Source organism: Bos indicus x Bos taurus, chromosome 8, assembly GCF_003369695.1.
Source record: "Bos indicus x Bos taurus breed Angus x Brahman F1 hybrid chromosome 8, Bos_hybrid_MaternalHap_v2.0, whole genome shotgun sequence".
Taxonomy (NCBI): domain Eukaryota; kingdom Metazoa; phylum Chordata; class Mammalia; order Artiodactyla; family Bovidae; genus Bos; species Bos indicus x Bos taurus.
In genome coordinates this window covers 25,234,320-25,260,129 of record NC_040083.1, presented here as the reverse complement: position 1 = coordinate 25,260,129, position 25,810 = coordinate 25,234,320, and the positions used below count along the sequence as shown (strand labels likewise).

The 25,810-nt window shown below is 42.5% G+C and overlaps 1 protein-coding gene across 3 annotated transcripts in view; it reads left to right on the top strand.

Moving 5' to 3' along the window:
- The window catches only part of ADAMTSL1 (ADAMTS like 1), a 1,125,264-nt gene that overhangs the window by 941,288 nt on the left and 158,166 nt on the right, over positions 1–25,810 (top strand). For all 3 annotated transcript variants that reach the window (XM_027549171.1, XM_027549170.1, XM_027549172.1), the window contains 2 exons: positions 4,204–4,414; positions 18,963–19,142. In XM_027549171.1, coding sequence (XP_027404972.1) covers positions 4,204–4,414; positions 18,963–19,142 — 391 coding nt within the window. The remainder of the gene's footprint in view (positions 1–4,203; positions 4,415–18,962; positions 19,143–25,810) is intronic.

Below are 25,810 nucleotides of genomic sequence, written 5' to 3'. Positions count from 1 at the left end.
TTGAGTTTTAGGTAAATGAAATCACACTATGAATTTTTGTAGTTGTGGCTTTGTTCACTCAATTTTATGTTTGTGAAACTCGGTCATGTTCCTTGTTGTTCTAGGTTATTCTCGTTCTATGAAGTTGTATGTGAATATATCCTAATTGATTGTCCATTTACCTGTTGATGAGCATTTGGGTAGTTTTCCATCTGGGCTATGAGGAATAGTGCTTCTGTGAACAATAATTGTTTAAAAAGAAGTATCATTCATTTCTTTTTGGCTGTGTTGGGTCTTATTGCTGCTCCCGGTCTTACAGTGAGTGCATGCTACTCTGTAGTTACAATGTGTGGGCTTCTCTTGTGTGGAGCACAGGCTCTAGGGCGCACTGGCTTTAGGAGTCGTAGCTTGCAGGCTCCAGAGCACAGGCTCATTAGTTGTGGCACACAGGCTCAGTTGCCCTGCAGCATGTAGGATCCTCCCTGACCAGGGATCAAATCCGTATTCCTTGCATTTCAAGGTGGATTCTTAACCACTGGACCACAGGGAAGCCCTGAACATTCTTGTATATGTCTTTTGATGAACATACACACGTTTTGGGGGGAGAATATATATTTGTACTACACACATGCTAAGTCGCTTCAGTCATGTCCATCTCTTTGCGACCCCATGAACTGTATGTAGCCTGCCAGGCTCCTCTGTCCTTGGGATTCTCCAGGCAAGAATACTGGAGTTGGTTGTCATGCTCTTCTCCAGGGGATCTTCCCAATCCAGGGATCAAACCCGTGTCTCTTATGTCTCCTGCATTAGCATGTGGGTTCTTTACCATTTGTGCCACGTGGGAAGCCCAATTATATATATTTCAAGAGTACAACATGTGCTTTGAGATACAGAATTAGTGGTCTATTGTTCCACAATGACTTTTCCCCAAACCTAGGAGCTCACAACAAAAATAAACATTTATTACCTCTCACAGTTAAATGAATGAGAAATTTGGGAGCAGCTTGGAAAGGCGATTCAGGCTCCGGATCTCTTAGGAGGTTGGAATCATCTGAAGGCTGGGCCTAGTCCAGTAGGACTGCTTTCAAGGTAGCTCACCCCTGCCACTGGCAGGTTGATCCTGACTGTTGGTGAGCAGCCCGATTTCCTTTGCATGTGGACTTTCATCCACATTTTCTCGGGGTCCTCATGACATGCTGGCTGGCTTCCCCCAGAGTGAGCAGTCAAAGAGAGAGAGCCATGTAGAAGCAAATCCTTTCTCTAATTTAGCCTTGGAAGTCACATAGCACCCCTTCTGCCTCATTGTATTCCTTACAAGTGAGCCAGTAAGTCCAGTCCATAGTCAAGACTCCATCTTTAGAATGGGGAAGAGGCAAAGATTGTGTGGACATATTTTTTAAACCAGTAGCCCTTTAATATTTTAAAGCTTGGAATTTACCCAAGCTGGGGATCTAAAAATAAGTTTACAGACATTCATACAAGGATCTAAAAGAAATATATTCAACTCAGCCTCTCCTCTTTTATTCATTTTAAAATTCTGTGAATATTTATAGGGCGGTTTTCAAGGTATTTCCTAAAAATAAGATGGCATAATAGAAAGTACACAGGCTTCAGAGCCAGACACACCCAAGTTTGAATCCTGGGTTCACTACTTACTAATTATGGGTATTTGGGCAAGCAACCTCTTAGATTCTCAGATTCCTTCAACTTTAAAATAGGGAAAATCAATACAGCCTATCTCATAGTGTTCTGGAAGTAATTAAATGAGATAATGTGTATAAAGTGCCCACTATGGTGGTAGATCCCTTCCATTTGTTCATTTATTTTAAAAAGTAGTAACTATATATATTAACTGTTTAGAAGGAGCTATGATGAACCCTGTGAAAGACACAAAACTGGCTCAGACACAGACCTTACCTTCTACAGGTGTGTATTCTCATAGGGCCCTTAACAGGCAGAAAAACTGTAATACTACTGAGAAAACATTTCATATCTGGAACAAATATGGATACAGTTTATTTACAACTAAATATGGATTAAGTTTGGATATATGGAAATGGAAAAAATGTTGAGGGGCAAGGAAAAACCAGAAGTATTACATATTAGGAGTAATCACTTGAGTAAAGATAGAGCTAGAAAACCAGGGGGCATGAACTGAGAACAAGAAAGGACTTCATTACTGATATGGCTTGAATCCAGGGTAGGAAAGGAAGTTGTGGAAATAGGAATTGGAAAGGTAATTACCCTAACAGAGTACCTGGAAAGGGTTGAGAGAGCTCTATTCAGCTTTACAGTCTGATGAGAAACATTATGGCACCCCACTCCAGTACTCTTGCCTGGAAAATCCCATGGACGGAGAAGCCTGGTAGGCTGCCGTCCATGGGGTCGCTAAGAGTCAGACACAACTGAGCGACTTCACTTTCAGTTTTTACTTTCATGCACTGGAGAAGGAAATGGCAACCCACTCCAGTGTTCTTGCCTGGAGAATCCCAGGGATGGGGGAGCCTGGTGGGCTGCCGTCTATGGGGTCGCACAGAGTCGGACACGACTGAAGCAACTTAGTAGTTGTAGTAGTAGTAGTAGTAGAGAAACATTAAAGCTAGTGACTTTTTTTTTTTTAATTGGAGTAAAGTTGCTTTACAATGTTGTGTTAGTTTCTGCTATACAGCAAAGTGAATCAGCTATATGTGTACATGTATCTCCTCTATTTTGGATATGCTTCCCCATTTAGATTACCACAGAGCATTAGGTAGAGTCCCTATGTTATATAGTAGGTCCTCATTAGTTACCTGTTTGATACATACTAGTGTATATATGTCAATCCCAATCTCCAAGTTCATCCCACTCTCCCCTTCCCCGTTTAGTGTCTCTGCATTTGTTCTCTACATCCATGTCTCTATTTCTGCCTTGCAAATAGATTCATCTGTACCATTTTTCCGGATTCCATGTGTATGCATTTACTGTAAAATATTTGTTTTTCTCTTTCTGGCTTACTTCACTGTGTATGACAGACTCTAGGTCCATAAAGTCAGAGACTTTTAAACCAGTTTTCAGGGCTGGCTACAAAGGTTAGGCAGTCCTAGCTACTGAAGGGTCAACTTACCATGCTTTTCTTGGCTGGCTCCTGTAGAATCTTTGTGTCTCACTTTGTAAACAGAACTTTCTAAAACTGATCATTCAAGAACACTTCTCACTCCAAACCCAAGAAACTCAGTTTTTTTTTGTTTGGTATTCCCATTTTGGAGGCTGCATCAACAGGGAAATTGTTTTTATAGGCCCTTAGATCACTATAAACATACTTGTCAAGACTTGGCCATTTGGAATGGCCCGTTTATGCACTTAACTCATCTCTGTGTTTGACTTCCTCTTCCAGATAATAAGCTGTCCTCTCCACTGATTCCTCCTCAAGAAGGGTGATCTATTTTGCAACTTTCACTTTTGTTACATTCTCCAGTCCCAGACAGTGATGATATTTATACATAAGACAGGGACATTTCTATGCTATGATGGCAGCTTGAAGGAAGTTGGAACCGGCGACCTTTCATTTCGAAGCCAAAGAAAAATAAACATGAATGTTTCAGTCTTGCTAAGAATGGAGGCTAGAGAGATAAGCAGAAAGCCTTCTTCTAGACCTGCTATTCACTATATGGTATCTAAAGCCTTTATGTGCACAACTTATATCTTATCCAACATACCCTCTTATTTTGATGAAGCTTATATGTTTCATCAAAACAGACATAGAAAGTGAAAAAAAGATAGGGATTTCCTGATGGCTCAGATTGTAAAGAATCTGCCTGCAATGCAAGAGACCTGGGTCAGGAATATCCCCTGGAGAAGGGAATGGCTACCCACTCCAGTATTCTTGCATGGAGAATTCCATAAACAGAGGAGCATGGCGGGCTCTAGTCCATGGGGTCACAAAGAGTCAGGCACAAGTGAGCAACAAGTACTTCCATCAAAATAGACATGATTGTGACCATTTCTGGTGGTTTTGTGGTAAAAATTGGATGTTTCACTTTATCACCCTCTTTGTTTAAACAGATTCTTGAACATGAAGAGAAAAGATGACTTCTAGTCTTGGGATAGAATTCCTAGCCAAGCTTGGGCTGGACCTTCCCAAATACCCACATAGGTGTTTTTACTCCATTAGGATAACACTTGAATCAAGGCAACCGTTCTGTACACAGGTTCTCAGGGTATTCTCTTCCTTTGATTTCTTCACAGGTGGGAAATTGGCAAGTGGAGTCCTTGTAGTCTCACCTGTGGGGTTGGGCTGCAGACCAGAGATGTCTTCTGCTCTCACCTGCTTTCCAGAGAGATAAATGAAACAGTAATCCTGGCTGATGAGCTGTGTCACCAGCCCAAGCCCACCACGGTGCAAGCTTGTAACCGCTTCAACTGCCCCCCAGCCTGGTACCCTGCGCAGTGGCAGCCGGTGAGTTCTGAGGTTAACACAGTATTGGAGTTTGTGTTTGCAGCAGCACCTCAGGACAGGAGACTGTGTTGTCTGAGAGTGCTGTCCCATAAAAGGAATGTTCAAGATCTGCTCAGGCATGTCCAGCTCTTTGCGACCCTGTGGACTGTAGCCCACCAGGCTCCTCTGTCCATGGAATTCTCCAGGCAAGAATACTGGAGTGGGTAGCCATTCCCTTCTCCAGGGCATCTTCCCAACCCAGGGACTGAACCCTGGCCTTCTGCATCTCCTGCACTGGCAGGCGGATTCTTTACCTCTTGAGCCACTGGAGCTTCCCAGTACTCCCACAACCTTATTCAAATTCAGATCTTTTCATTACAAATAGCAAGCTCTTTCCATTCTACCACCCACAGTGATCTCCAAAAGCAACTCAAATGACCCATCTCTTAACCTGAAGATATTCCTGACAAAGTTTTCACTGAGCTAAGGAAAAAGATTTTAAATAAGGACTGTGTGGTGGGTAAATTCCCATAAAGCTAACTTTTCTGAATGTTTGCTCTTTCTAGTTTTTTTTTTTTTTTTCTGTTTAAAATTCTAAGAGATAAAGATACCAGGCAATGGCTTTTTTCTTTTTTTTTTAAAACATAATTCCTTAGCAAAATAGGATGTTAGAAATCAAGTCAATTCCAGACTTTTAAAATTTTCCTGATCCATGGGGAACTATCATTTTAAAGCAAGGGTTGGCAAACTGCTGCCCAAAACCAAACCCAGTTCATGACCAATTATTGTAAATACAGTTTTTTTGGAACACAGCCACACTCTTGCACTACACGGGCATAACTGCTTGGTTGTGACAGAAACTATATGGCCCACAAAAGCTAAAACATCTACTCTACCTCTTTACAGAACAGTTGGCTGACCCCACTCTAAAGCATTAAAATAATCATAAAAACACAATTATTTTATCCTCATATCCTATCTAAAATTAATATATATTTATCAACCGAAAGTTAAGTACCTTTTTTTGCATACCTTTAAAAAACATAAGACTTTTCTTTAAAGAAAACACTTTTAATCTTACAGTGCAGTACCTTGAAAAGTACGGTAGTACTGTACAGCAGCTGGCATCCAGGGGCCGGCATCAAGTGAACAGGCAAGAAGAGTTACTGACTGGAGGAGGGAGAGAGGGTGGGAGATGGGAGAGCTGAAGGGTCATCATCAGCAATAGGAGATGGAAAGCAAACTGCAATTTCACTCACACCTTATGAAAAAACACAAGATTTTAGATTGATTACTTGGATAAAATCTTACTGTGCAATTGCCTTCCTATTAGAATAGCCCTCATAGTTTTAAAGTGACAAAAAAGTTCCTGGAAAATAAGCCTGAAAAGTAAGGGAGACATACATCCCAGTTTTACTGAAACAATTTTTACTCTCAGAAGTGGCCCAATTAGAATGATAAATGATGCAGTCATCAGACTGAGAAGGAGAGAGAAGGCAGCCTTGGTCCTGAGACAAGGAGCTGCCATTTCCACGCATCCTCTGTGCTTCTTCAAAACAGTGGACAGGGCCCCTTCCTTCCTCCTTCCCCTTCCTGGTAAAGTTCTCAAAGAATCTAATAGTAATAAGTGAGCAAAAGACTCAGTGTAAAGCATCTAGAAGCAGACATGGACGCTATACTGTCCATGTCTGCTTGGATATATATCCTTTTAGAACCTAAATGTATATGATTAAGTTCATAACTTCCATGCTACTGTGTCAGTGGAAATCAAGAGAATATTGTGTACTTTGAACACTTTGTGTACTATTGTTCTGTTAAGAAATATATATCATTATACACCTAATTGAAGTTAATCCTCATAACAGTCCAGTGAAAAGTAGATTTTATTGTCTTCATTTTAGTTTTGAGGCAACTGAGGCTCACAGAGCTAGCTAACCTAGGAGTGGACATCAGCTCAGTTTTATGTGATCCTTTCCATTATACCCCATTGTTGGAAACCACTGTGGCAGAAAAGGCCCTCAAGGGATTACATAGAAGCCCCCTTGTTTTATGGATGATGTAACTGTGACCAAGATATAGTTTTGCCCAAAATCACAAAGCCTAATCCAGAACCCAGGTTTCCTGATTTCTGGTGCATTTATACTTTTACCTTTAACTATACTCTGGCTCCGTACTGCACCACTAACTTATGGTCATGCTAAGAAAAGATGAGGAATCAGCCTAGATCAACCTCTACTGTTGAAACTAATTCCCTGTATTTTTAGTTTGTGTTGCCATTAAGTACCTAATAAGTTCTGGGTAAAATGTTTATTGAATGATAAAATGAATGAACAGATCAACAGTACCACCCACAAACCCTGGAATGTTTTTTACTTTATATCCCACTGATGGGTTTGTTTCATGATTGTAGGTCATAATATTGACGATGGAAGTCAGCGAAGCACCAGCCTTTTTCAGTAGTTGCACATGCTGCTGAGTAATGCCAGGACCTATGCTGTTCTTTCAGTTTTTACAGCACATCCATATACATGGTCTTTTTTGCTCTATTGCCAACATTACCGCCCCCATGCCCAGCGGTCCTATTGAATCATCGGATTTCTAAAGAGTCAGTTATTCTTCCATTGTCCATCGACCTTGGGCCTGTTAAGATATGTATTTATTTTGAAAGCATTTTCTATTTCACTTCATTAGGGAGAAGCCTTTGAGATAAGTTGGATTTAAATCTACTTTTCAGATCAAGGAAGTAATAGTAAAGAACTCTTTGAAGTTTAGCCAATGAACCACTGACTGTACTTTATCAGGACTTTTTAAAAGATCTTGTTTCAAACCCAATACATAATCGTTGTGAAAATATTCAAACATAATAAATAAATAGCATACAAAGTGAAAGCCACGAGGGATTCTACCTTCCACAGAAAAATTCCTGTTAAACCCTTGGTGCCTAGGAATCCTTGGTCACTTTGAGGAATCTCTGAACCTGGAGAAAACAATTGGCTATTCTTCTTATATCATTTCCTAGAATCTTACATCTTTAGAGTTTTAGGCAAAATCAGCTACCACTGACCACTTATTAGGAGAAAGGAAGTCATTGTTTATGCTTGTGAAATAAGTCAGGAATAATTTAAGCATCTCCAGTCTACTTAGCAGTTGGCCTAGGACACCACTTAGTTGAGATATGGGCTTATTGGCTGTCCATTTGCCAGCCTTGCTGGGACAGGGGACCTGTAGTGCACAGAAATGTCTTTTCCATTCAGCTGCCTGGATGCACCAGGAGAGAGGGCTGAGGTGTTTCATCCTTCAGCAGCCAATGTACAGTTTTTTTCTTACAAAACAAAAGGAGAGGGTAGATCCAATGCTTCATTTAAAGGAAGACAGATAACATCCTGATGAACACTGGCCTGTCTGACGGGAGAAAGTCCCCCTCCTTGCTCTTTCAATATTGGGCTGCCACTGACCTCATGCATATTACATATGCTTTTCTGGGGGGAAAAAATACAAATTATGTAAGTTGTCATTTACCAACTAGGAATGCAATCTCCTTTGTCCTTCATAGAGCATTGACTAACAAGTAATATGTAGCCAATATTTACGCATTCTACAGGTCTGAGAAGCCCAAGTATTTATGTTAACATTTTAGTTTAGAAATAGTTAAGGTGAAATGAAGCACAAATCTAATTTCTAATTCTAGCTTTGGTTTTAAGGTGCCATCTTTATTTCCTTTCTACCTCTTAGTCCTTACTGCATCTCTTGGTTTTTATCTTTGGTCTTGTGTGAAGGACTCAATATTTATCAATTTAGCTATAATGGCTTGTTGAGATTTTATGGTTGACTTGGGCCCCAGTCTATGAGGTCGCAGAGTCGGACATGACTGAACGACTAACACTTTCACTTTTGAAACACTTAAACATTTCATGAATTAGTCTCCCAAATCCTTTATAGTTTATTAAACATGCACCCACACTCCTTCTGCTGCTTCTCCTCCTCATCATCATCTTTCATGTTGACTATATATAATACTTCTAATTTTTTTTATTGTAGTATAGTTAATTTACAATGCTGCATTAGTTTCTGGTGTATAGCAAATTGATTCAGTTTTATATATTTTTTTCAGATTCTTTTCCGTTATATGTTATTACAAGGTATTGAATATAGTCCCATGTGCTATACCATAGGTCCTTGTGTATGTATCTGCTAATCTCAAAGTTCTAGTTTATCTCTCCTCTAAACCCTGTTATCTACTTCAGTAACCATACATTTGTTTCCTATGTCTGAGGCTATTTCTCAGTTTTGTAAATAAGTTCATTTGTATCACTTTTTGGATTCCATATATTAGTGATATCATATATTTATCTTTCTTTGACTTTCTTCACATAATATGATAACCTCTAGGTCCATCTATGTATATTAATTCCTTTTTAAATACCTCATGAGAGATCATTTTCACAACTGGCATGTTACACCATCATGACTGAGAACCTTTGATATATATGCATGAGTAAGTGTGAGACACCTTGATCATGACAGTCTTCTGCAAGGATTTTTTTCATTGACTGTCCATGGTCATATAATAAAGCCAAGTGGCTTAGTCAGGCCGTCATTCCTCTGCATGTCTGCCCCTTCACATGTCTAACTCTGGTTCTCCCAGCCCTGCTTGTACATCCCTTCTGCCCACACTTCTCTCTGCCTACCCGCAGTTTTCCACCTGTCTACCTGTCAGAGCCCCCGGGAGTCCCACCTCTCCCACCAGGACTCCTCTCCTGTCCTCCTGCTCTGCAGCAGCCATTCAAGGTCAGTGCTGCTCATTTAACAGTGAGATCGCACGGTACTTGGGCAGGTGAAGCATAGAGAAGGATGCAGAAAAGTATATGGCAAGTGTGCTGTTCATTTATTGAGCACGTGGTACATTTCAGAAGCTTCTTCTTATTCTAATAAGAGCAGCACTTACTGTGCATCAAGTGTAGTATCAAGTCACTTAATTTTATATTCAACTCATGTAATCTTCAGTAGCCTTAATGGGATAGTTATTACTATGATCCCCATTTTGCAGATGAGGAAACTGAAGCACTGTGAGATTAATGTGGATTCAGATTTTATGTAGTAGAGTTCATTCTACTGAGCTTCATATTCTCTTTTAAATTTTTGTTAGTTTATTTCTTTTTGGCTGTGCTGAGTCTCCATTGCTGCACGCAGGCTTTCTCCAGTTGCAGCAAATGAGGGCGGCTCTCTAGCTGCGGTGCTCAGTCCTCTCATTGCAGTGCTTTCTCTGGTTGCGGATCACAGGCTCTAGAGCACTGGCTTTAGTACTTGTGGTACATGGGCTCAGTTGCCCCTGCAGCATGTGAAATCTTCCTGGATGGGGGATGGAACCCGTATCCCCCAGCATTGGCAGACGGACTCTAAACCACTGGAGTCCCAGGGAAGTCCTTCATTTTCTCTTTTAATCCTTATAGCAACCCTTTGAGGAAACAAGGCTCAGAGAAGCTGTGCTTGCCCCAGCTCACACAGTCAGTAAATGGAAAAAAGTCTGTGTGCTTCACAACCCATTCTCTTTTCCACTGTGCAGTGCCTCCTTCCCAGAACGTCCTTGCTGTTTGCTCTACAGTATTACATTGTGAGGAAATCTGATATCAGCCTAGTATCAGCAGTTTAGGTAAAAGGCAGGATTTGTTACCTCCCCAGAGTTGTTCATCTGTGTGTGGCTCCTACTGCTGCTCTAACAAAGTACCACACACTCAGTGGCTTAAAATACCATGAGTTTATTATCTTACAGCTTGGGAGGTCAGAAGTCTGAAATCAGTTCCTACTGGCTAAAATCAAGGTGTTGATTTTAAAATCAGGTCTTCATTCCTTCTCGAAGCTCTAGGGAAGGCTGTGTCACCTTGCCTCTTCCAGCTTCTAGAGGCTCCTGGCTTCCTTGGCTCATGGCCCCTTTCTCCAGCTTCAAAGCACTTCACTCCAACCTCGGATTCTGTCCTTATCCCTCTCTGTCTGACTCTGATCCTCCTGCCACCCTCTTATACCATCATGACTACATCAGGCTCACTGTGATAACCCAGGTAATCGCCATGTCTCAAGAGAGTTAACTGAATCCCCTCTGCAAAGTCCCTTTTACCAGGTGAGGTCACATGATCACGGGGTTCAGTGATAAGAACATAGATATCTCTGGGGTCAGGACTCAGCCTAGACTGTGGGCTGACAAGGCCTATTAGTCTCCATTACGACAAGGTCCTTGAGATTCAGAGTTTGCTTTCTACTCCTCCTCCTCTTGTCACTCTTTTTGAGCCTTATATGCATCAATCTTCTTTGCTTTTATTCTAAAAAAATAACTTTAAAACAGAAGTGAGGAAAAAACAGAAAGATGCAAGGAAGATTAAACTGCAGTGAGAGACTCCACTCTGAAGCATCGTTTATATTTATCTATATTACTTCTGTTTTATGTGCAGGACTGCATCCACCCCCTGTACACACATCTTGCGCGCATCTGTGTAGAGACTGAAAAGTCACCACAACCCCTATTTTCCTTCCTTGCTTAAAACTGTGATTATGTGGTGATTTCCCTGTAAACCTTTTCTTTTCTTTCTTTTCTTTCTTTTTTAATCAGGGTTACAATTCAAAATGCCTGTAGTTTAGCTATGTAAAAAGACATATGAGAGGAGAGGCCCTGCTGGTAATATTCAGGAAAAAAAAAAAAAGAGACAATTTTAATGATAACCATAAATGCTTGTGAATTAAATTTTTCATTTTCTAGATCTAAACACACCACACAGAGAAGAATAACTTTGGTCTGGATTAGAGGGCTGAATTCTGGCAGAAAGAGTCAATGTGGTCATCCGTTTTGTTATATACCAGTGACTAAAATGTAAATCCTCATGAATCAGAGACATCTTTATTTAAAATGTTGTATCCAAGAAGGAAAACAAAAAAGCTTATTGGAATATTTATCTTATTTTTAGTAGTGTACTTCATAAAGAAATGGATGCATGATACCTGGTGGCTCAGTGGTAAAAAAACAAAAACAAAAAAAAACTGCGTGCTAATGCAGGAGATACTTGTTTGATCCCTGGGTCCAGAAGAAGACCCCTGGAAAAGGAAGTGGCAACCTACTCCAGTATTCTTGCCTGGGAGATTCCGTGATCAGAGGAGCCTGGTGGGCTACATTCCATTGGGTTACAAAGGGTCAAATACAACTTAGCAACTAATAGCAAATGCTATCCATGCTTCACGTAGTAACAGGAATATTAAACCCAGAAGATGCCCTGCACACTCCTTGTACTTCCAAGATTAAGAAAGCTTAATTAACATTAGATGACCAAGATAATTTTAACTCACAAAATGATCCAGATAGAAATTCTGTTTTTATTTAATAATTTTGTTTAGTGAGATTCCAGTCCTCATGTTCTTTGTTTTTCTGAGCCCTCCTGCACTTAGATTCAGTTTTGACCCCTGTTACATACTAAGCACTCTAACTGCCCCTTGAACGTCTCAGTCTCATGTATCACCAAGTTACCTCCAATGACGAAGGTCTAACACCAATCTAACAGTGTCAGACTTTATTTCTGGGGGCTCCAAAATCACTGCAGATGGTGACTGCAGCCATGAAATTAAAAGATGCATACTCCTTGGAAGGAAAGTTATGACCAACCTAGACAGCATATTCAAAAGCAGAGACATTACTTTGCCAACAAAGGTCCATCTACTCAAGGCTATGGTTTTTCCAGTGGTCATGTATGGATGTGAGAGTTGGACTGTGAAGAAGGCTGAGCGCTGAAGAATTGATGCTTTTGAACTGTTGGAGAAGACTCTTGAGAGTCCCTTGGACTGCAAGGAGATCCAACCAGTCCATCCTAAAGGAGATCAGTCCTGGGTGTTCTTTGGAAGGACTGATGCTAAAGCTGAAACTCCAGTACTTTGGCCACCTCATGCAAAGAGTTGACTCATTGGAAAAGACTCTGATGCTAGGGGGGATTAGGGGCAGGAGGAGAAGGGGATGACAGAGGATGAGATGGCTGGATGGCATCACTGACTCGATGGACATGAGTTTGGGTGAACTCCAGGAGTTGGTGATGGACAGGGAGGCCTGGCGTGCTGCGATTCATGGGGTCACAAAGAGTCGGACACAACTGAGTGACTGAACTGAACTGAACTGAACACCAATCTTGATAACACACCTACCTGCCACCTTCCCCAGCAGACCTGATCTTCCCTCATGAATCTGGTACTGTGAGTGGCACCACTATCTAGCCTATCCTTTCATGAGAACCTGGAGCTATCTCAGCCTCGTTTTTCCTTCACACTCAGTCAACACGCAAGTCCTGTTGATTCTACTTCCTGTATCTCCCCAACCCCCATTGCTCTCTTCCTCTCACATCCTTCTTTCACCGCCTTGGTTTCAGTCCTCACGACTGACCAGACCATCATAAAACAGCCTTGTACTTGCTGTCCCTGTACTGTCTTGCCTAACTCTGGTCCAATGCTTCATAACCTGGTATCAGTGGTTTTTTACTACAGGCCCTCTGTAAAGCCTTTAAAATATTAACATGTGCTCAGAATCCCCAAGTAACGGAATGGCATGCACTGCCATTTAGACTTATTTGACCAGGAAACCTTTTCTCCATGGCACACCTGTGACTATGTAACAGGGCAGTACTCGCTGGAGCCCACTGGCCTTTGCTACCTGAATCATTTCTACAAGTTAAATCATATTACCTCCTGCTTTAAAACCCTTAATGACACCCCAAAGTCTTAAAAGTATGTCCAATTATGTCCAAAGTCCTTCACTCTCGGCTGCTACTCAGTCTTGTTTCCCAACGACACATCCCCATGAACTCTCACCTCTGTCTTCTCAGGACTGCTTAAGGTGTGAGCATGCCATGTTCCTTCACAGACTATCTGTGCACACATGGTCTGACTCTGCCAGCACTCCTGTTTCCCTGGCCATCCCCTCCTATGTCGCTTCCTCCACAAAGCCTTCCATCTTTTCCATCAAGACTGGGTTGCACTCTCCTATTTTGTAAAACTGATCACATGCATGCTGCATGCTAAGTCGCTTCAGCCATGTCCAACTCTTTGTGACCGTATGGACTTGTGGCCCGCCAGGCTCCTCTGTCCATGGGATTCTCCATCAAGAGTACTGGAGTGGGTTGCCGTGCCCTCCTTTGGGGGATCTTCCTGACCCAGAAATTGAACCCACATCTCTTACATCTCCTGCACTGGCCAGTGGGCTCTTTAACACTAGTCCCACCTGGGAGACCCAAAACTCATCTCACTTTATGGGAAAGTACAGTGACTGAACTGCAGACACCTGAAGTGAAGTGACCATCTCAGTCATCTGTAGTCCCTAGCACCTAAGACAGTGCCTGGCAATCAGCAAGCACTCAGGAAATGTTTGAGGAAAGAATGAATGAGCAAATGAAGAAAGGCACGAAATGAGTTAGAATCTATTAGCAGAGCACATTATATTAAAACTGGAAAGTTGACCTGAGAATCAGAATGTGGATATCACTTGTGTTGGGCTCAATAATGTGACTTGAGGTGCGAAGGAAATAAACTCAGCTCCCAGTGAATTGAACTACCAACATGAAACAGAAAACGTCAAAGGAGGCAAAATTTATGACTGTGCTGATCATAGGGAAGTCTTTAAAAATTCAGGACACTCAGGCCATTGTACTTTTGTATAGAAACATAACTTTTAAATATTCCTCATATTGTATTGTTTTTACTTTTCCTATAAAATTAATGAATCCATGACCTTATATCATGAAATATGCATGGCAACAAGGATAAGCAATATAAATGCTATTTTGGGTTATTTATTCTGTTTATGCCATATATTTTAAAACAATGCCCATTACCAGAGATCTGCTTCTTCATACCACAATATTGTTTTCAATGATGATTCATAAAGCAAACATTTTTCATTTTGTTTTATTAAATTTCTCTTGCTGCTCCCTTTAAAATATTTTTCTCCTTTGCATTCTGCCTCTCACACAGGACTGTCAGCCTCACCAAGTAACCTTGACCTGTTCACAAAGTCACCACAGACTTTGGAAGCTTTATTAATTTGAAGTTTCATCTTCTACAATTTTTTTAAAAATTTGAAAACCACCTTTTAATCAGTGTACACACCAGGGAAACTTTTTGAGCAAAGATGAGACAAGCATTTAAAAGCCAAATCCCTGATGACATTAACCCAGCCAGAGGGTTGTCTGCCATCCCTGGAGGGTCACAGTTCCCAGCAGAGCACACAATGCATCTGGCTGAAACCCACCAATGACTGATGTAGAAGCAGCATCTGGCTGATGATAAAACAGTCCGATAAAAGGTGGGTGTTCAGCCCATCAGCTGAATGTTTGTTTTACATCTTTTCAACATCTGGCTTTTTGGCTCTTTTGTTCATCCAATCATCAGTTCAACAAACATTTATGAAGAGTACAGTCTTTGCCAGATGCAATAGTAGGCACTGGGGAATAGAAAGATGAGTGTGTTCCCTTTCCTCAAAGTCACACAACCCTGTGTACATGTAGGGAGGCAGAGGGAAAGATCAGGGCCATAAACAACCAGCCCTAATTGGGGAGGTGCAGCACCCTTCCAGGTCAGGGTGGGGTAGGAGGTGACTTCTGTACCATGAGGCAGAGGGGTTAGAAGAGGCTTTCCTGAAGCAGTGGCCTGTGAGCTGGGCCTTCAGGGATGTCCTGGAAGTTTCTGGCTGGACAGAGAGGTGAAGGGCATTGCTCCCATAATGAACAATGTGGTCAAAGGCCATAGCACAGGAGGTATCTGTGTGCGCAGGGAAGGGCAGATTGTCCACTGCAGCTAAGGCAGCGGCCATGGCAGGCCGGCAAGACATGTGCTCGGGAAGCTCAACTCAGATGAGAGTGTGAGGGCCCTGAAGGACATTCTCAGCAGTCTGACTTTATCTTCGAGTGCTGAGAATTTCCTGCAAGTTGTCTATGTAGCATGCATGCTAAGTCACTTCAGTCATGTCCCACTCTTTGTGACCCCATGGACTGTAGCCCACCAGGCTCCTCTGTCCATGGGATTCTCCAGGCAAGAAGACTATAGTGGTTGCCATGCCTTCCTCCAGGAGATCTACCCGACCCAGGGATCAAACACACATCTCCCTCATTTCCTGCATTCACAGGCAGGTTATCACTAGTGACACCTGGGAAGCCCATTTCTATCCAAATTAAACTTCAAAATAACAAGCTGATTTTTTTTTTTTTTTTTTTTTTTTTACTTTTCTTGCCGGTATTTGGTCATCCAATTATCACGGAATTCCGTATGGTGTTAGAGGGAGTCTTCTGAGCGTTTGGCCCTTAAATTAGGTCCTATCTGAAAAGTGATATCCCAGCTCTGATATTTTGAGTGGTCACCCTCCTATATACATTTTATTACATCTCCACCCTTAAAATGAAACCAATCATCTTCGTCCACTTCCTTAGTTTGAGAGAGAGAAAGTTTACCTGCCTCTTTTCCATATTGTCACGTTCATTAAGATGCTGAAGTCTGAGAGCTGTTCTCATTCTGGCACCTGTTTATTTTGGAAGCATTTGTTCAAATTGAATGGACCCCCATACACCTTATGTGATACTCCAAATAACCAGTGGTTCTAACAGAAGCTGTTCTGGGTATCAGGTCCCCACACCCGCCCTGTCTACCCCATGTTTATTTTAGTCCCATTGGAAATGGTGGAGAGGCATTCATTTGGAGAGATGTTTCTGAATCCTGTTCAGGCACTATGACGTTACCAACTCCTTGCGACCCCGTGAACTGCAGCATCCTAGGCTTCCCTGTCCTTCATTGTCTCTCAGCATCAGGGTCTTTTCCAATGAGTCTGCTCCTTGCATCAGGTGGCCAAAGTTTTGGAGCTTCAGCTTCAGCATCAGTCCTTCCAATAAATATTCAGGACTGATCTCCTTTATGACTGACTGGTTTAATCTCCTTGCCATCCAAGGGACTCTCAAGAGTCTTCTCCAACACCACAGTTCAAAAGCATCAATCCTTCGGTGCTCAGCCTTCTTTATGGTCCAACTCTCACATCCATACATGACTACTGGAAAAACCATAGCTTTGACTATAAGGATTTGTTGGCAGAATGATGCCTCTGCTTTTTAATACGCTAAGTTTGTCATAGCTTTTCTTCCAAGGAGCAAGTATCTTTTAATTTTGTGGCTACAGTCACGTCCACAGTGATTTTGGAGCCCAAGGAAATACATTCTGTCACTGTTTCCCCTTTTCCCCTTCTATTTGCCATGAAGTGATGGGACCAGATGCCGTGATCTTAGATTTTGAATGTTGAGTTCTAAGTCCACTTTTTCACTTTCCTCTTTCACCTTCATCAAGAGGCTCTCAATCCTGGTTATACAGAATTACCTGGGAGTTTTAAAAATTTTCTACATTTAAAAAATTAACATCTGGGACATACTTCCCAGAGGTTAATAGATATGAAATGGGGCCCAGGACTCAGGACTTTTTAAAAGCTCCCAGGTGGCTTTAAAGTATATCAGGATTGGGACCGCTGAGTGAGAGTGACATCTGGGCCACAGCAGCATTCTGACTTTACTCAAGGGTGTTGTATCACCCATCCTAACCTTGACTCTGGGCACACACCCCCCTTACAGTTCTGAGTCCAGCCCGCTGAGCACAGACCCCCGTGAGTTCTGAGTGGTCACTGCTGCAACAGGAAAAGCTCCTACAGCACAAACACCCAGCCCTAAATTGTCAACAAGCACAAGGGCAGCTGACTCAAGAAAAGGGACTCTTGTTGAAGAAAACGGAGCTCTCCTTAGAGTTTTTACAATAAAATTATCCCAGCACAGAATAGTAGTGATTGGTACATTATTTAAAGTTAGATTCTTTTTCTTGTTTATGTTTCTTAGCACTTGTGTCTATACCTCCTGTAAAATTTTTTATACAATTTGTAAAGTTTACTTGCCACTCACAGTACATGTTGTTCCATACATTCTTGAGCCTGTATTACACCCAGTGGTTGGTCTCTCCCGCTCCTCCACCTGTATATTGCACCATCCCCGCCCCCAAACTGCTAACCACTATTTCGTTTTCTATGAGTCTATTTCTTTTTGTTGTATTCACTAGTTTGTTGTATTTTTTAGATTCCACATATAAGTAATTTCATACAGTATTTGTCTTTATAATTAGGGTTCAGTTCAGTTGCTCAGTCATGTCCGACTCTTTGCGATCCCATGGACTGCAGCACGCCAGGCCTGTCCATCACCAACTCTCGGAGTTTACTCAAACTCATGTCCATTGACTCAGTGATGCCATCCAACAATCTCATCTGCTGTCGTCCCTTCTTCTCCTGCCTTTAATCTTTCCCAGCATCAGGGTCTTTTCTAGTGAGTCAGTTCTTCACATCAGGTGACCAAAGTATTGAAGTTTCAGCTTCAGCATCAGTCCTTCCAATGAATATTTAGGACTGATTTCCTTTAGGATGGATGGGTTGGATGGATTTAAAAGGATAGGAAACCCAAAGTCACAATAGCTTAAGTAAGAGAGAAAAACGTTTCTCTCTTATATACACACAGGCCATCCAGGGCCAGTATGGTGTCACCATCAGGATGTTAGGCTGCTTCCATCTTTTTGCCTATCACTGTCTAAGACGGAAGGTTAAATTTTAGACAATATGTTCATATTGCAGCCAGCAAGGAGGAGAAGGGGAGGGGGAAATGCCACACTCTATTTTTGTGTGTTTTTCCATGAAGCTGCCTACAACCCTCTATGTACATCCCTTTGCCCAGCACTTAGTCACATGGCACCTTCAAGGGAGGTCAGCAAATATAGTCTGTATGCCAAAGGGTCATGTGCCCAGCTAAAAACTGAGCATTTCTTTACTATCGCAAAGGAGGAGCCAAAGTCTTAGAGTAACAGCTTCCTGCCCCATCCCTACAAATAACTGGGTGATATTCATTCAGTTACATGTAAATGACCTGTTTGATTGGGGGCCTGTTGAAAACCACTAAAATGGGGAGATTTTTCTTGTATCCCAAATGTCCATGGCTCTTGTTCCCACTGCCCAGAAAAAAAACACCAGTCCTAAAAGAAACATATTCCAGGAAGTTCAAAAAACCAAGCCTCAGACCTGCTCCACCTCCAGTAGGTTAGAGAGGATGGGCTCTGTACATGGAGAAAGGAAGGGCTGCCTTTTCTGCAGACTAATTCCTCCAGATTTACATGGATGCCATCCATGTAAAGAAGCACAGATTATTTTCACTGCATCGTAAATATGTTTAACACTCTATTATATCACCTGTTAAACCAGTTGTCTTGGGTGACTGCAAATCATAGTTTAGAAACAATTCTCTAAGATTTAAAGGCCCTCAAAATTCCTGGATGCTCTAGTTAAATGTTTAAGATTAAGAGTGGAGTGTGTAGACCTTGCTACAAAAATGCATTTCAAGGAGGGGAAACAATCTCCTTTGGGTTGGTTCTTCCCTATTTATTTATTGTTTCTTTTCTCACTCTGCAGTAAGCTAAGGCTAAGGTAAGAACTGGATTGGCAGTCAAACGTGCTACTGTCTTATGCAGAGTCTGCTTTCTCTTCCTCCCCCAGTGTTCCAGGACCTGCGGCGGGGGCATCCAGAAACGCGAGGTTCTTTGCAAACAGCGCATGGCTGATGGGAGCTTCCTGGAGCTTCCCGAGACCTTCTGTTCCGCCCCCAAACTGGCCTCCCAGCAAGCCTGCAAGAAAGATGACTGTCCCAGTGAGTGGCTGCTCTCGGACTGGACAGAGGTATGTGTGCTCCTCAGAAGGAGATAACAAAAGAGGCATAAAGAGGAGAAGGCACCCAGACTTACAGATACAGAAGGCGAGAACAGAACAAAAGAATCCTCCTAGCACTGTGGAACAGAGTTGTGGGGGGCGGGGGGGGGGGGGTTGTTGTTGTTTTTTAAACGTATTTTCTTGGCTGTCTGGGGTCTTAGTTGTGTCATGCGGGATCTCTCCTTGCAGCGCACAGACTCTCGAGTCGTGGCACGTGGGCTTAGTTGCTCCACAGCATTTGGGATCTTAGTTCCCCAACCAGGGATCTAACCTGTGTCCCCTGCATTGCAAGGTGGCTTGTTAACCAATGGACCATCAGGGAAGTCCCTGAGTTGTTGTTGTTGTTTTTTAATCTTCTTTGCAGTGTAGGTAATTTACAATGTGGTGTTACTTTCAGGTGTACAGCAAAGTGAATCAGTTACACATGCGACAGAGTTTTTGTAAGCATTGGTACCATAGTGTGTAACTAGCTTTTAACTAGGCTGCAGGATGGGAGTTGTTAAGCAACCAGCCCTCACTCAACAATCAGGAGCAGAGAATTGAAAATGGGCCCTTCATGGAACAAACCAGGCCTCGTTTGTACTATTTGGATCCAGGATTTTACCAAGAACACCGGGTTCCTCCTCTCCATGCACTCCCACCTTCCTGACATCCCTCTCCCCCTGCCACCCGCCCCACATCTCTTACTCCCAGATGTTTCTAGTCTCTCCTCAGGAAAGGCAAAGCCTCTCTAGTTCTTTTCATCCAAGTTACTGGACAATGAGGCATATGATTTATTAGGAAAAGAAGGCCAAGGAAATCCTGCCTCCTTCCTGTCAGTTTCCTGGATCCAAAACGTCAACAGCTTCCCAGCAAGAGAAGTTGATTTCCCCCGATGCCCTGCATCTGGGGAGATGACCACATCGGCATTACCATTCCTGACTTACCTCATCAGTTAAGGAGAGACCCCCGACTAACCTGCTTCTCTAAATCATTCCTACTTCAACACTCGCCTGAACTAACTCATCAACACCCAGCTCCAACTTGTTTTCAGCGTCTACTCCTTCTTTGACTCGCCTGCAACTCCTTCATAGGCCCTAGTGTCTTCCCTAAAAACCACCCCCACCAAAAGTCTCGCCTTGCAAGTAGTTTCAGCCAAGAATGGAATTACGAGGCCTGAAGTGAAAATCTCAGGGTCCCAACCAGATTCAAGACTCTTCTCTTTCTTGCCTAGAAGCCTCTGGATTGGCCTTGTTGATCTCTCTGCCTCCTTTGTAGACCATCCAACTCATAGGACAGAGCCCCTGCTGCTGCTTGAAATCCATCACAGAGGTCCTTGCTGCCCCAGAGGGGAAAGCAGCTGCCTCTGAAAATGAAGATGCCACGTCATTCAGCCTGTGTTCTGAGAATTCTCACCCCATGTTTTATCAGCCCGTGCAGAGGTCCATCAGACGACGCCTGCTGAGTACACTGCAGTTGAGACCTAACCTATGTCACCATAGGTTTTGCAGTTTGGCAGTAAAATTTGGCCTTCTGATGGTAGCTCCCTGCAAATGTCTCAGAACAGATGGGGGAACAATTTTTATCATCTTTTAGAAGTAATTTTGCTTCAGAAGGATGAAAGATTTAATGTGTGGGATGAGTGTATGTATATGTGCATGTGTAAACATGTTAGTGACAATTTTTCCGTGGGATGTTGATTTGGGGTATAGTATCGTATAGGAAATATAGATCAATGGAACAAGATAGAAAACCCAGAGTTAAACCCACACACCTATGGACACCTTGTGTGTGTGTGTGTGTGTGTGTGAATGCTCAGTTGCCAAGTCATGTCCAATTCTTTGCCACCCCATGGACTGTAGCCTGCCAGACTCCTCTATCCGTGGTATTTTCCAGGCAAGAATACTGGAGGGGGTTGCTATTTCCTCCTCCAGGGAATCTTCCCAACCCAGGGATCAAACCCGTGTCTCCTGCAGCTCCTGCATTGGCAGGTGGATTCTTTACCACTGAGCCACCTGGGCGGCAGAAGATGAAATGGTTAGATAGCATCACCGACTCAATGGATATAAATTTGAGCAAACTCCAGGACATAGTGGAGGATAGAAGAGCCCGATGTGCTGCAGTCCATGGGGTCACAAAGAGTCAGACATGACTTAGCAACTAAACAACAACAATCACGTATGAAAAATCATTAACATCAGTGCAGGTGAGAGCACTGATGTATTAGCCAAGTAAGTGGCTCTAGATGAAGACGGCCTCCCAGGGGTGTATTGTAAAAAGCATTGCTCTTCTAAGTCTGTCAGTGGCAGTCTTCCATGAGTGGGATGCCAAGAAGGGGACTTGTGTGTATTAGAGTTGTCCTTCCAAGTTCCTGGAGTTTGTGGCCTCTGAGCACATAGAACTCAGAGAGGATCTGAAGGAGGGATTCTTGTGATTAGGCATTCAGTTCAGTCGCTCAGTCGTGTCTGACTCTTTGCGACCCCATGAATCGCAGCATGCCAGGCCTCCCTGTCTATCACCAACTCCCGGAGTTTACTCAAACTTATGTCCATCGAGTCAGTGATGCCATCCAGCCATCTCATCCTCTGTCATCCCCTTCTCCTCCTGCCCCCAATCCCTCCCAGCATCAGGGTCTTTTTCAATGAGTCAACTCTTCGCATGAAGTGGCCAAAGTATTGGAGTTTCAGCTTTAGCATCAGTCCTTCCAATGAGCACCCAGGACTGATCTCCTTTAGAATGGACTGGTTGGACCCCTTTGCAGTCCAAGGGTCTCTCAAGAGTCTTCTCCAACACCAAAGTTCAAAAGCATCATTTCTTCCGTGCTCAGCTTTCTTCATAGTCCAACTCTAACATCCATACATGACCACAGGAAAAACCATAGCCTTGACTAGATGGACCTTTGTTGGCAAAGTAATGTCTCTGCTTTTGAATATGCTGTCTAGGTTTGTCATAACTTTCCTCCCAAGGAGTAAGCATCTTTTAATTTCATGGCTGCAGTCACCATCTGCAGTGATTTTGGAGCCCAGAAAAGTAAAGTCTGACACTGTTTCCACTGTTTCCCCATCTACTTCCCATGAAGTGATGGGACCGGATGCCTAAGGTGCCAGTAAGTAAAGGAGACCTGTAGAACAGTATCATGTGTACTTGAGAGTTCAGACTCAAAGTCAGGCAAACTTAGGTTCAAATCCTGACTCTGCTACTTACTGGCTGTGTAACCTTGGGCTGGTTACTTGACCCTTCTAGGCTTTAGTTTGCTCAACTGAATATTGGCGATGATAGTTACGTCCACTAACATGGTTGTCAGTTATAAATGATGCAAATAAAGTACTCTGTGCCTAGTAAAAGTTAACCCTTATCATGGTTGTGATTTTCTTCTGTCCCTCCTCATTGTCAGGAAAAGGAGAGGAAATAAAAGAAAGCTCTTAACTTGACTGGCTGGACCCAGGATTATGGTTAAGACCTCCCATAGGCTCTGCTGGTCTTCCTAGGAGGCAGAAGTTACATTTTGAGAACTAGGAATAGTTAGCCCTTTTATCCAAGGAATGTTACTAGGTTCTGCATTATCTGGGTTGATTAATGGAAATTCCAAACATTGAGATGGGGCTGGGAGTGGTGGGATTTTAACCCATATTCACTGGGGATAAACTCGAGCTGGTGCCATACAAAAGTGCTCCTGGGGGTGTTCACAAAGGCTTCAGTTGGCCCTGTTATCCCCACAACCCTTCCTTTGGCCCTCTGGCTGGGGTAAGACTTGCATTCCACACCCCCCACATGACTCCCTTTGGAGAAAGGAAGACCTGGATGATCTATGGGTGTTTCTCATCCTCAACTATCTGGGCTTAATCTCACGGTTACTGCACAGAATCCCTTAGAGACAGAATTAAGCCAAAGTTTTAAACACTTCAAATAAAATTACTTTCAGATTCTATTCTGAGAAAAGGTCTCTCAAAAGACCTTACTTCTTTTCTTTAAAAGAAACACTTGCATCTCTTGAAAGAGTTGGCTATTCAATATTTTTAAGTCATATTTTTATGGAAATTCCTTCCTCCCCCAAGCATAAAAGAAATTAAAGTCAGAGCAGTCAATTTTAGAGCCAGAAGGAACTTAGGAGATCCTATAGTCTAGTGGTTCTTTAAAAAATTAAAGCCACAAAACACTTTTTTTCATTGAAATGTTTCAATGAAGTCAAAAATCTAAAACAGAACAAATCAGAGTTATTTGGTGGAAGTGTGGGTAGGGGTCCCAGATCCCCAAATGATTGGGTCTGTAGATCACTTGAGAAGCCCCAAAATCACATCCTCAACATAGCTAAAGAACACACTTTGAAAAACCCTGCTCGAGTGCAGTTGCCCTGTTTCAGAAATGTGGAAATTGAACCTAGAGAAAGAACTGGATTTGACCAGAATCATACACTGATCTTCTAACACACGGTCCATTTTTCCATTTCTGCACTTGGCAACACTCAAATGACCAGGCTTTTAAAATTTCCAGGCTCTCTACACCCATTCCACCTGAGCCCTGGATTTGGTGCTGTCATTTACAATAAAATAAGGGGTGGGTGGAATCTGGAATCCACGCTCTTGAGGGAGCAAAAGCAATGGGCTTGATTCTCATCTCCATGTTTTGCATCTTAAATATCTTTTAGGGCGGTGGATATCTCAGTGCATTGCATGGAATAGTTCATTTCCATGGGCTAGCATATGAAACTTGGAAACCTAAGATACTATTTTTTGGTTTCTACTGTCATTTTTCAAGTTAACGTGGCATGCTGCCATGACCCTAGTTCAGGCCTTTATCATCTCCAGCCTGGACTACTGTGGCAGCCTGCTTAACTGACATCCTTGCCTCCCATCCATCTCCTACTCCTATCCCTCCCAGACACTGTTGCCAGATTAACCTTCTCAAAACACCTCCTTCATCATTTCATTCCTCCCTTAAATGGCTCCTTATTGCCTTATGGACCAATTCCAAACCTTCTGTCTGAAAATTAAAAGTCTCCAACATCTGGCCCCAAACTACCTCTTGAGCTCCTGACACTCTCCACTTGGCCTCTCTGTTCAGTCAAACTGGTTCAGCTCTGTCCCCAAGCCTGCCTTGGCCTTGAGCACTGAACTCTTCCACCTTGATTCTCGATAGTTCCCTGCCTTCCATGCTTAATCCTGGTTCTCTAAACCCATCCAGACTCCAACCATCTTCCAGACTGCATTCACCAATTGTTAGCATTCATTTTATGGTATCAATACTTCACTTACAATCTTATATTTTTACTAAGTTCTTTTATTGCTATTTCTTTAAACAGCTTTATTGAAGTATAATTTATATTCTTTAAATTCAACTTAGCATAATGTCTTCAGTGTTTATCCATGTCATAGCACATTATCAAAACATTCCTTTTTATGGTGGAGCAACATATTCTATTAGTATAGACATACCACATTTCATTTATCCATTCACCGGTTGATGCATGTTTGAGTTGTTTCCATTTTTGCCTATTAGGGATAATGTTGCTATGAACCTTAGCATACCAGTCTTTATGTGGATGTATGTTTTCATTTCTCTCAGGTAAGATACCTAGGAGTGAAATTGCTGGGCATGATCAGATGATAAAGAATCTGCCTGCAATGCAGGAGACCCGGGTTTGATCCGTGGGTTGGGAAGATCCGCTGGGGAAGGGAATGGCTCCCCATTCCAGTATTCTTTCCCAAAGAAGTCCATGGACAGATGAGCCTGGTGGGCTACAGTCCATAAAACCCATACAGTGGGTTGCAGAGAGTTGAACATGACTGAGCAACTAACACTGGAGAAGGCAATGGCAACCCACTCCAGTACTCTTGCCCGGAAAATCCCATGGACAGAGGAGCCTGGTGCTCTGCAGTCCATGGGGTCACGAAGAGTCAGACACGACTGAGCAACTTCACTTTGACTTTTCACTTTCATGCATTGGAGAAGGAAATGGCAACCCACTCCAGTACTCTTGCCCGGAAAATCCCATGGACAGAGGAGCCTGGTACTCTGCAGTCCATGGGGTCACGAAGAGTCAGACACGACTGAGCAACTTCACTTTGACTTTTCGCTTTCATGCATTGGAGAAGGAAATGGCAACCCACTCCAGTGTTCTTGCCTGGAGAATCCCAGGGACAGAGGTGCCTGGTGGGCTGCCGTCTCTGGGGTCGCACAGAGACGGACATGACTGAAGCGACTTAGCAGCAGCAGCAGAGCAACTAACACACACACGATAAATATATGTTTCTTAACTTTTTAAGAAACCATTAAACTTTTTCTAAAAAGGCTGTATTTTACATTCCCAGCAGCATTACAGGAAGGCTCTAATTTTTCCACATCCTCACTTATGATAATAACACATTATTGTCATTTTGATTATGAAAATTCTAGTGAATATAGAGTGCTATTTCATTGTGGTTTTGATTTCCATGTTCCCTAATATACCATTTCATTTTAATAATGCATTTGGATTTCTTCTCATTATTTGATAACACCCCTTTGAGGTTAGGAATCTTTTACATATCTTTGTCCCATAGCATTTAGCATTCCACCTCAAACAAAGTAGATGCATAAGAATTATCTGATACTTGACATTAAAATATTATAATTAATTTGTAAAGGAAGGAGAAAGGAATTAGCATGAATTGAATGTCATT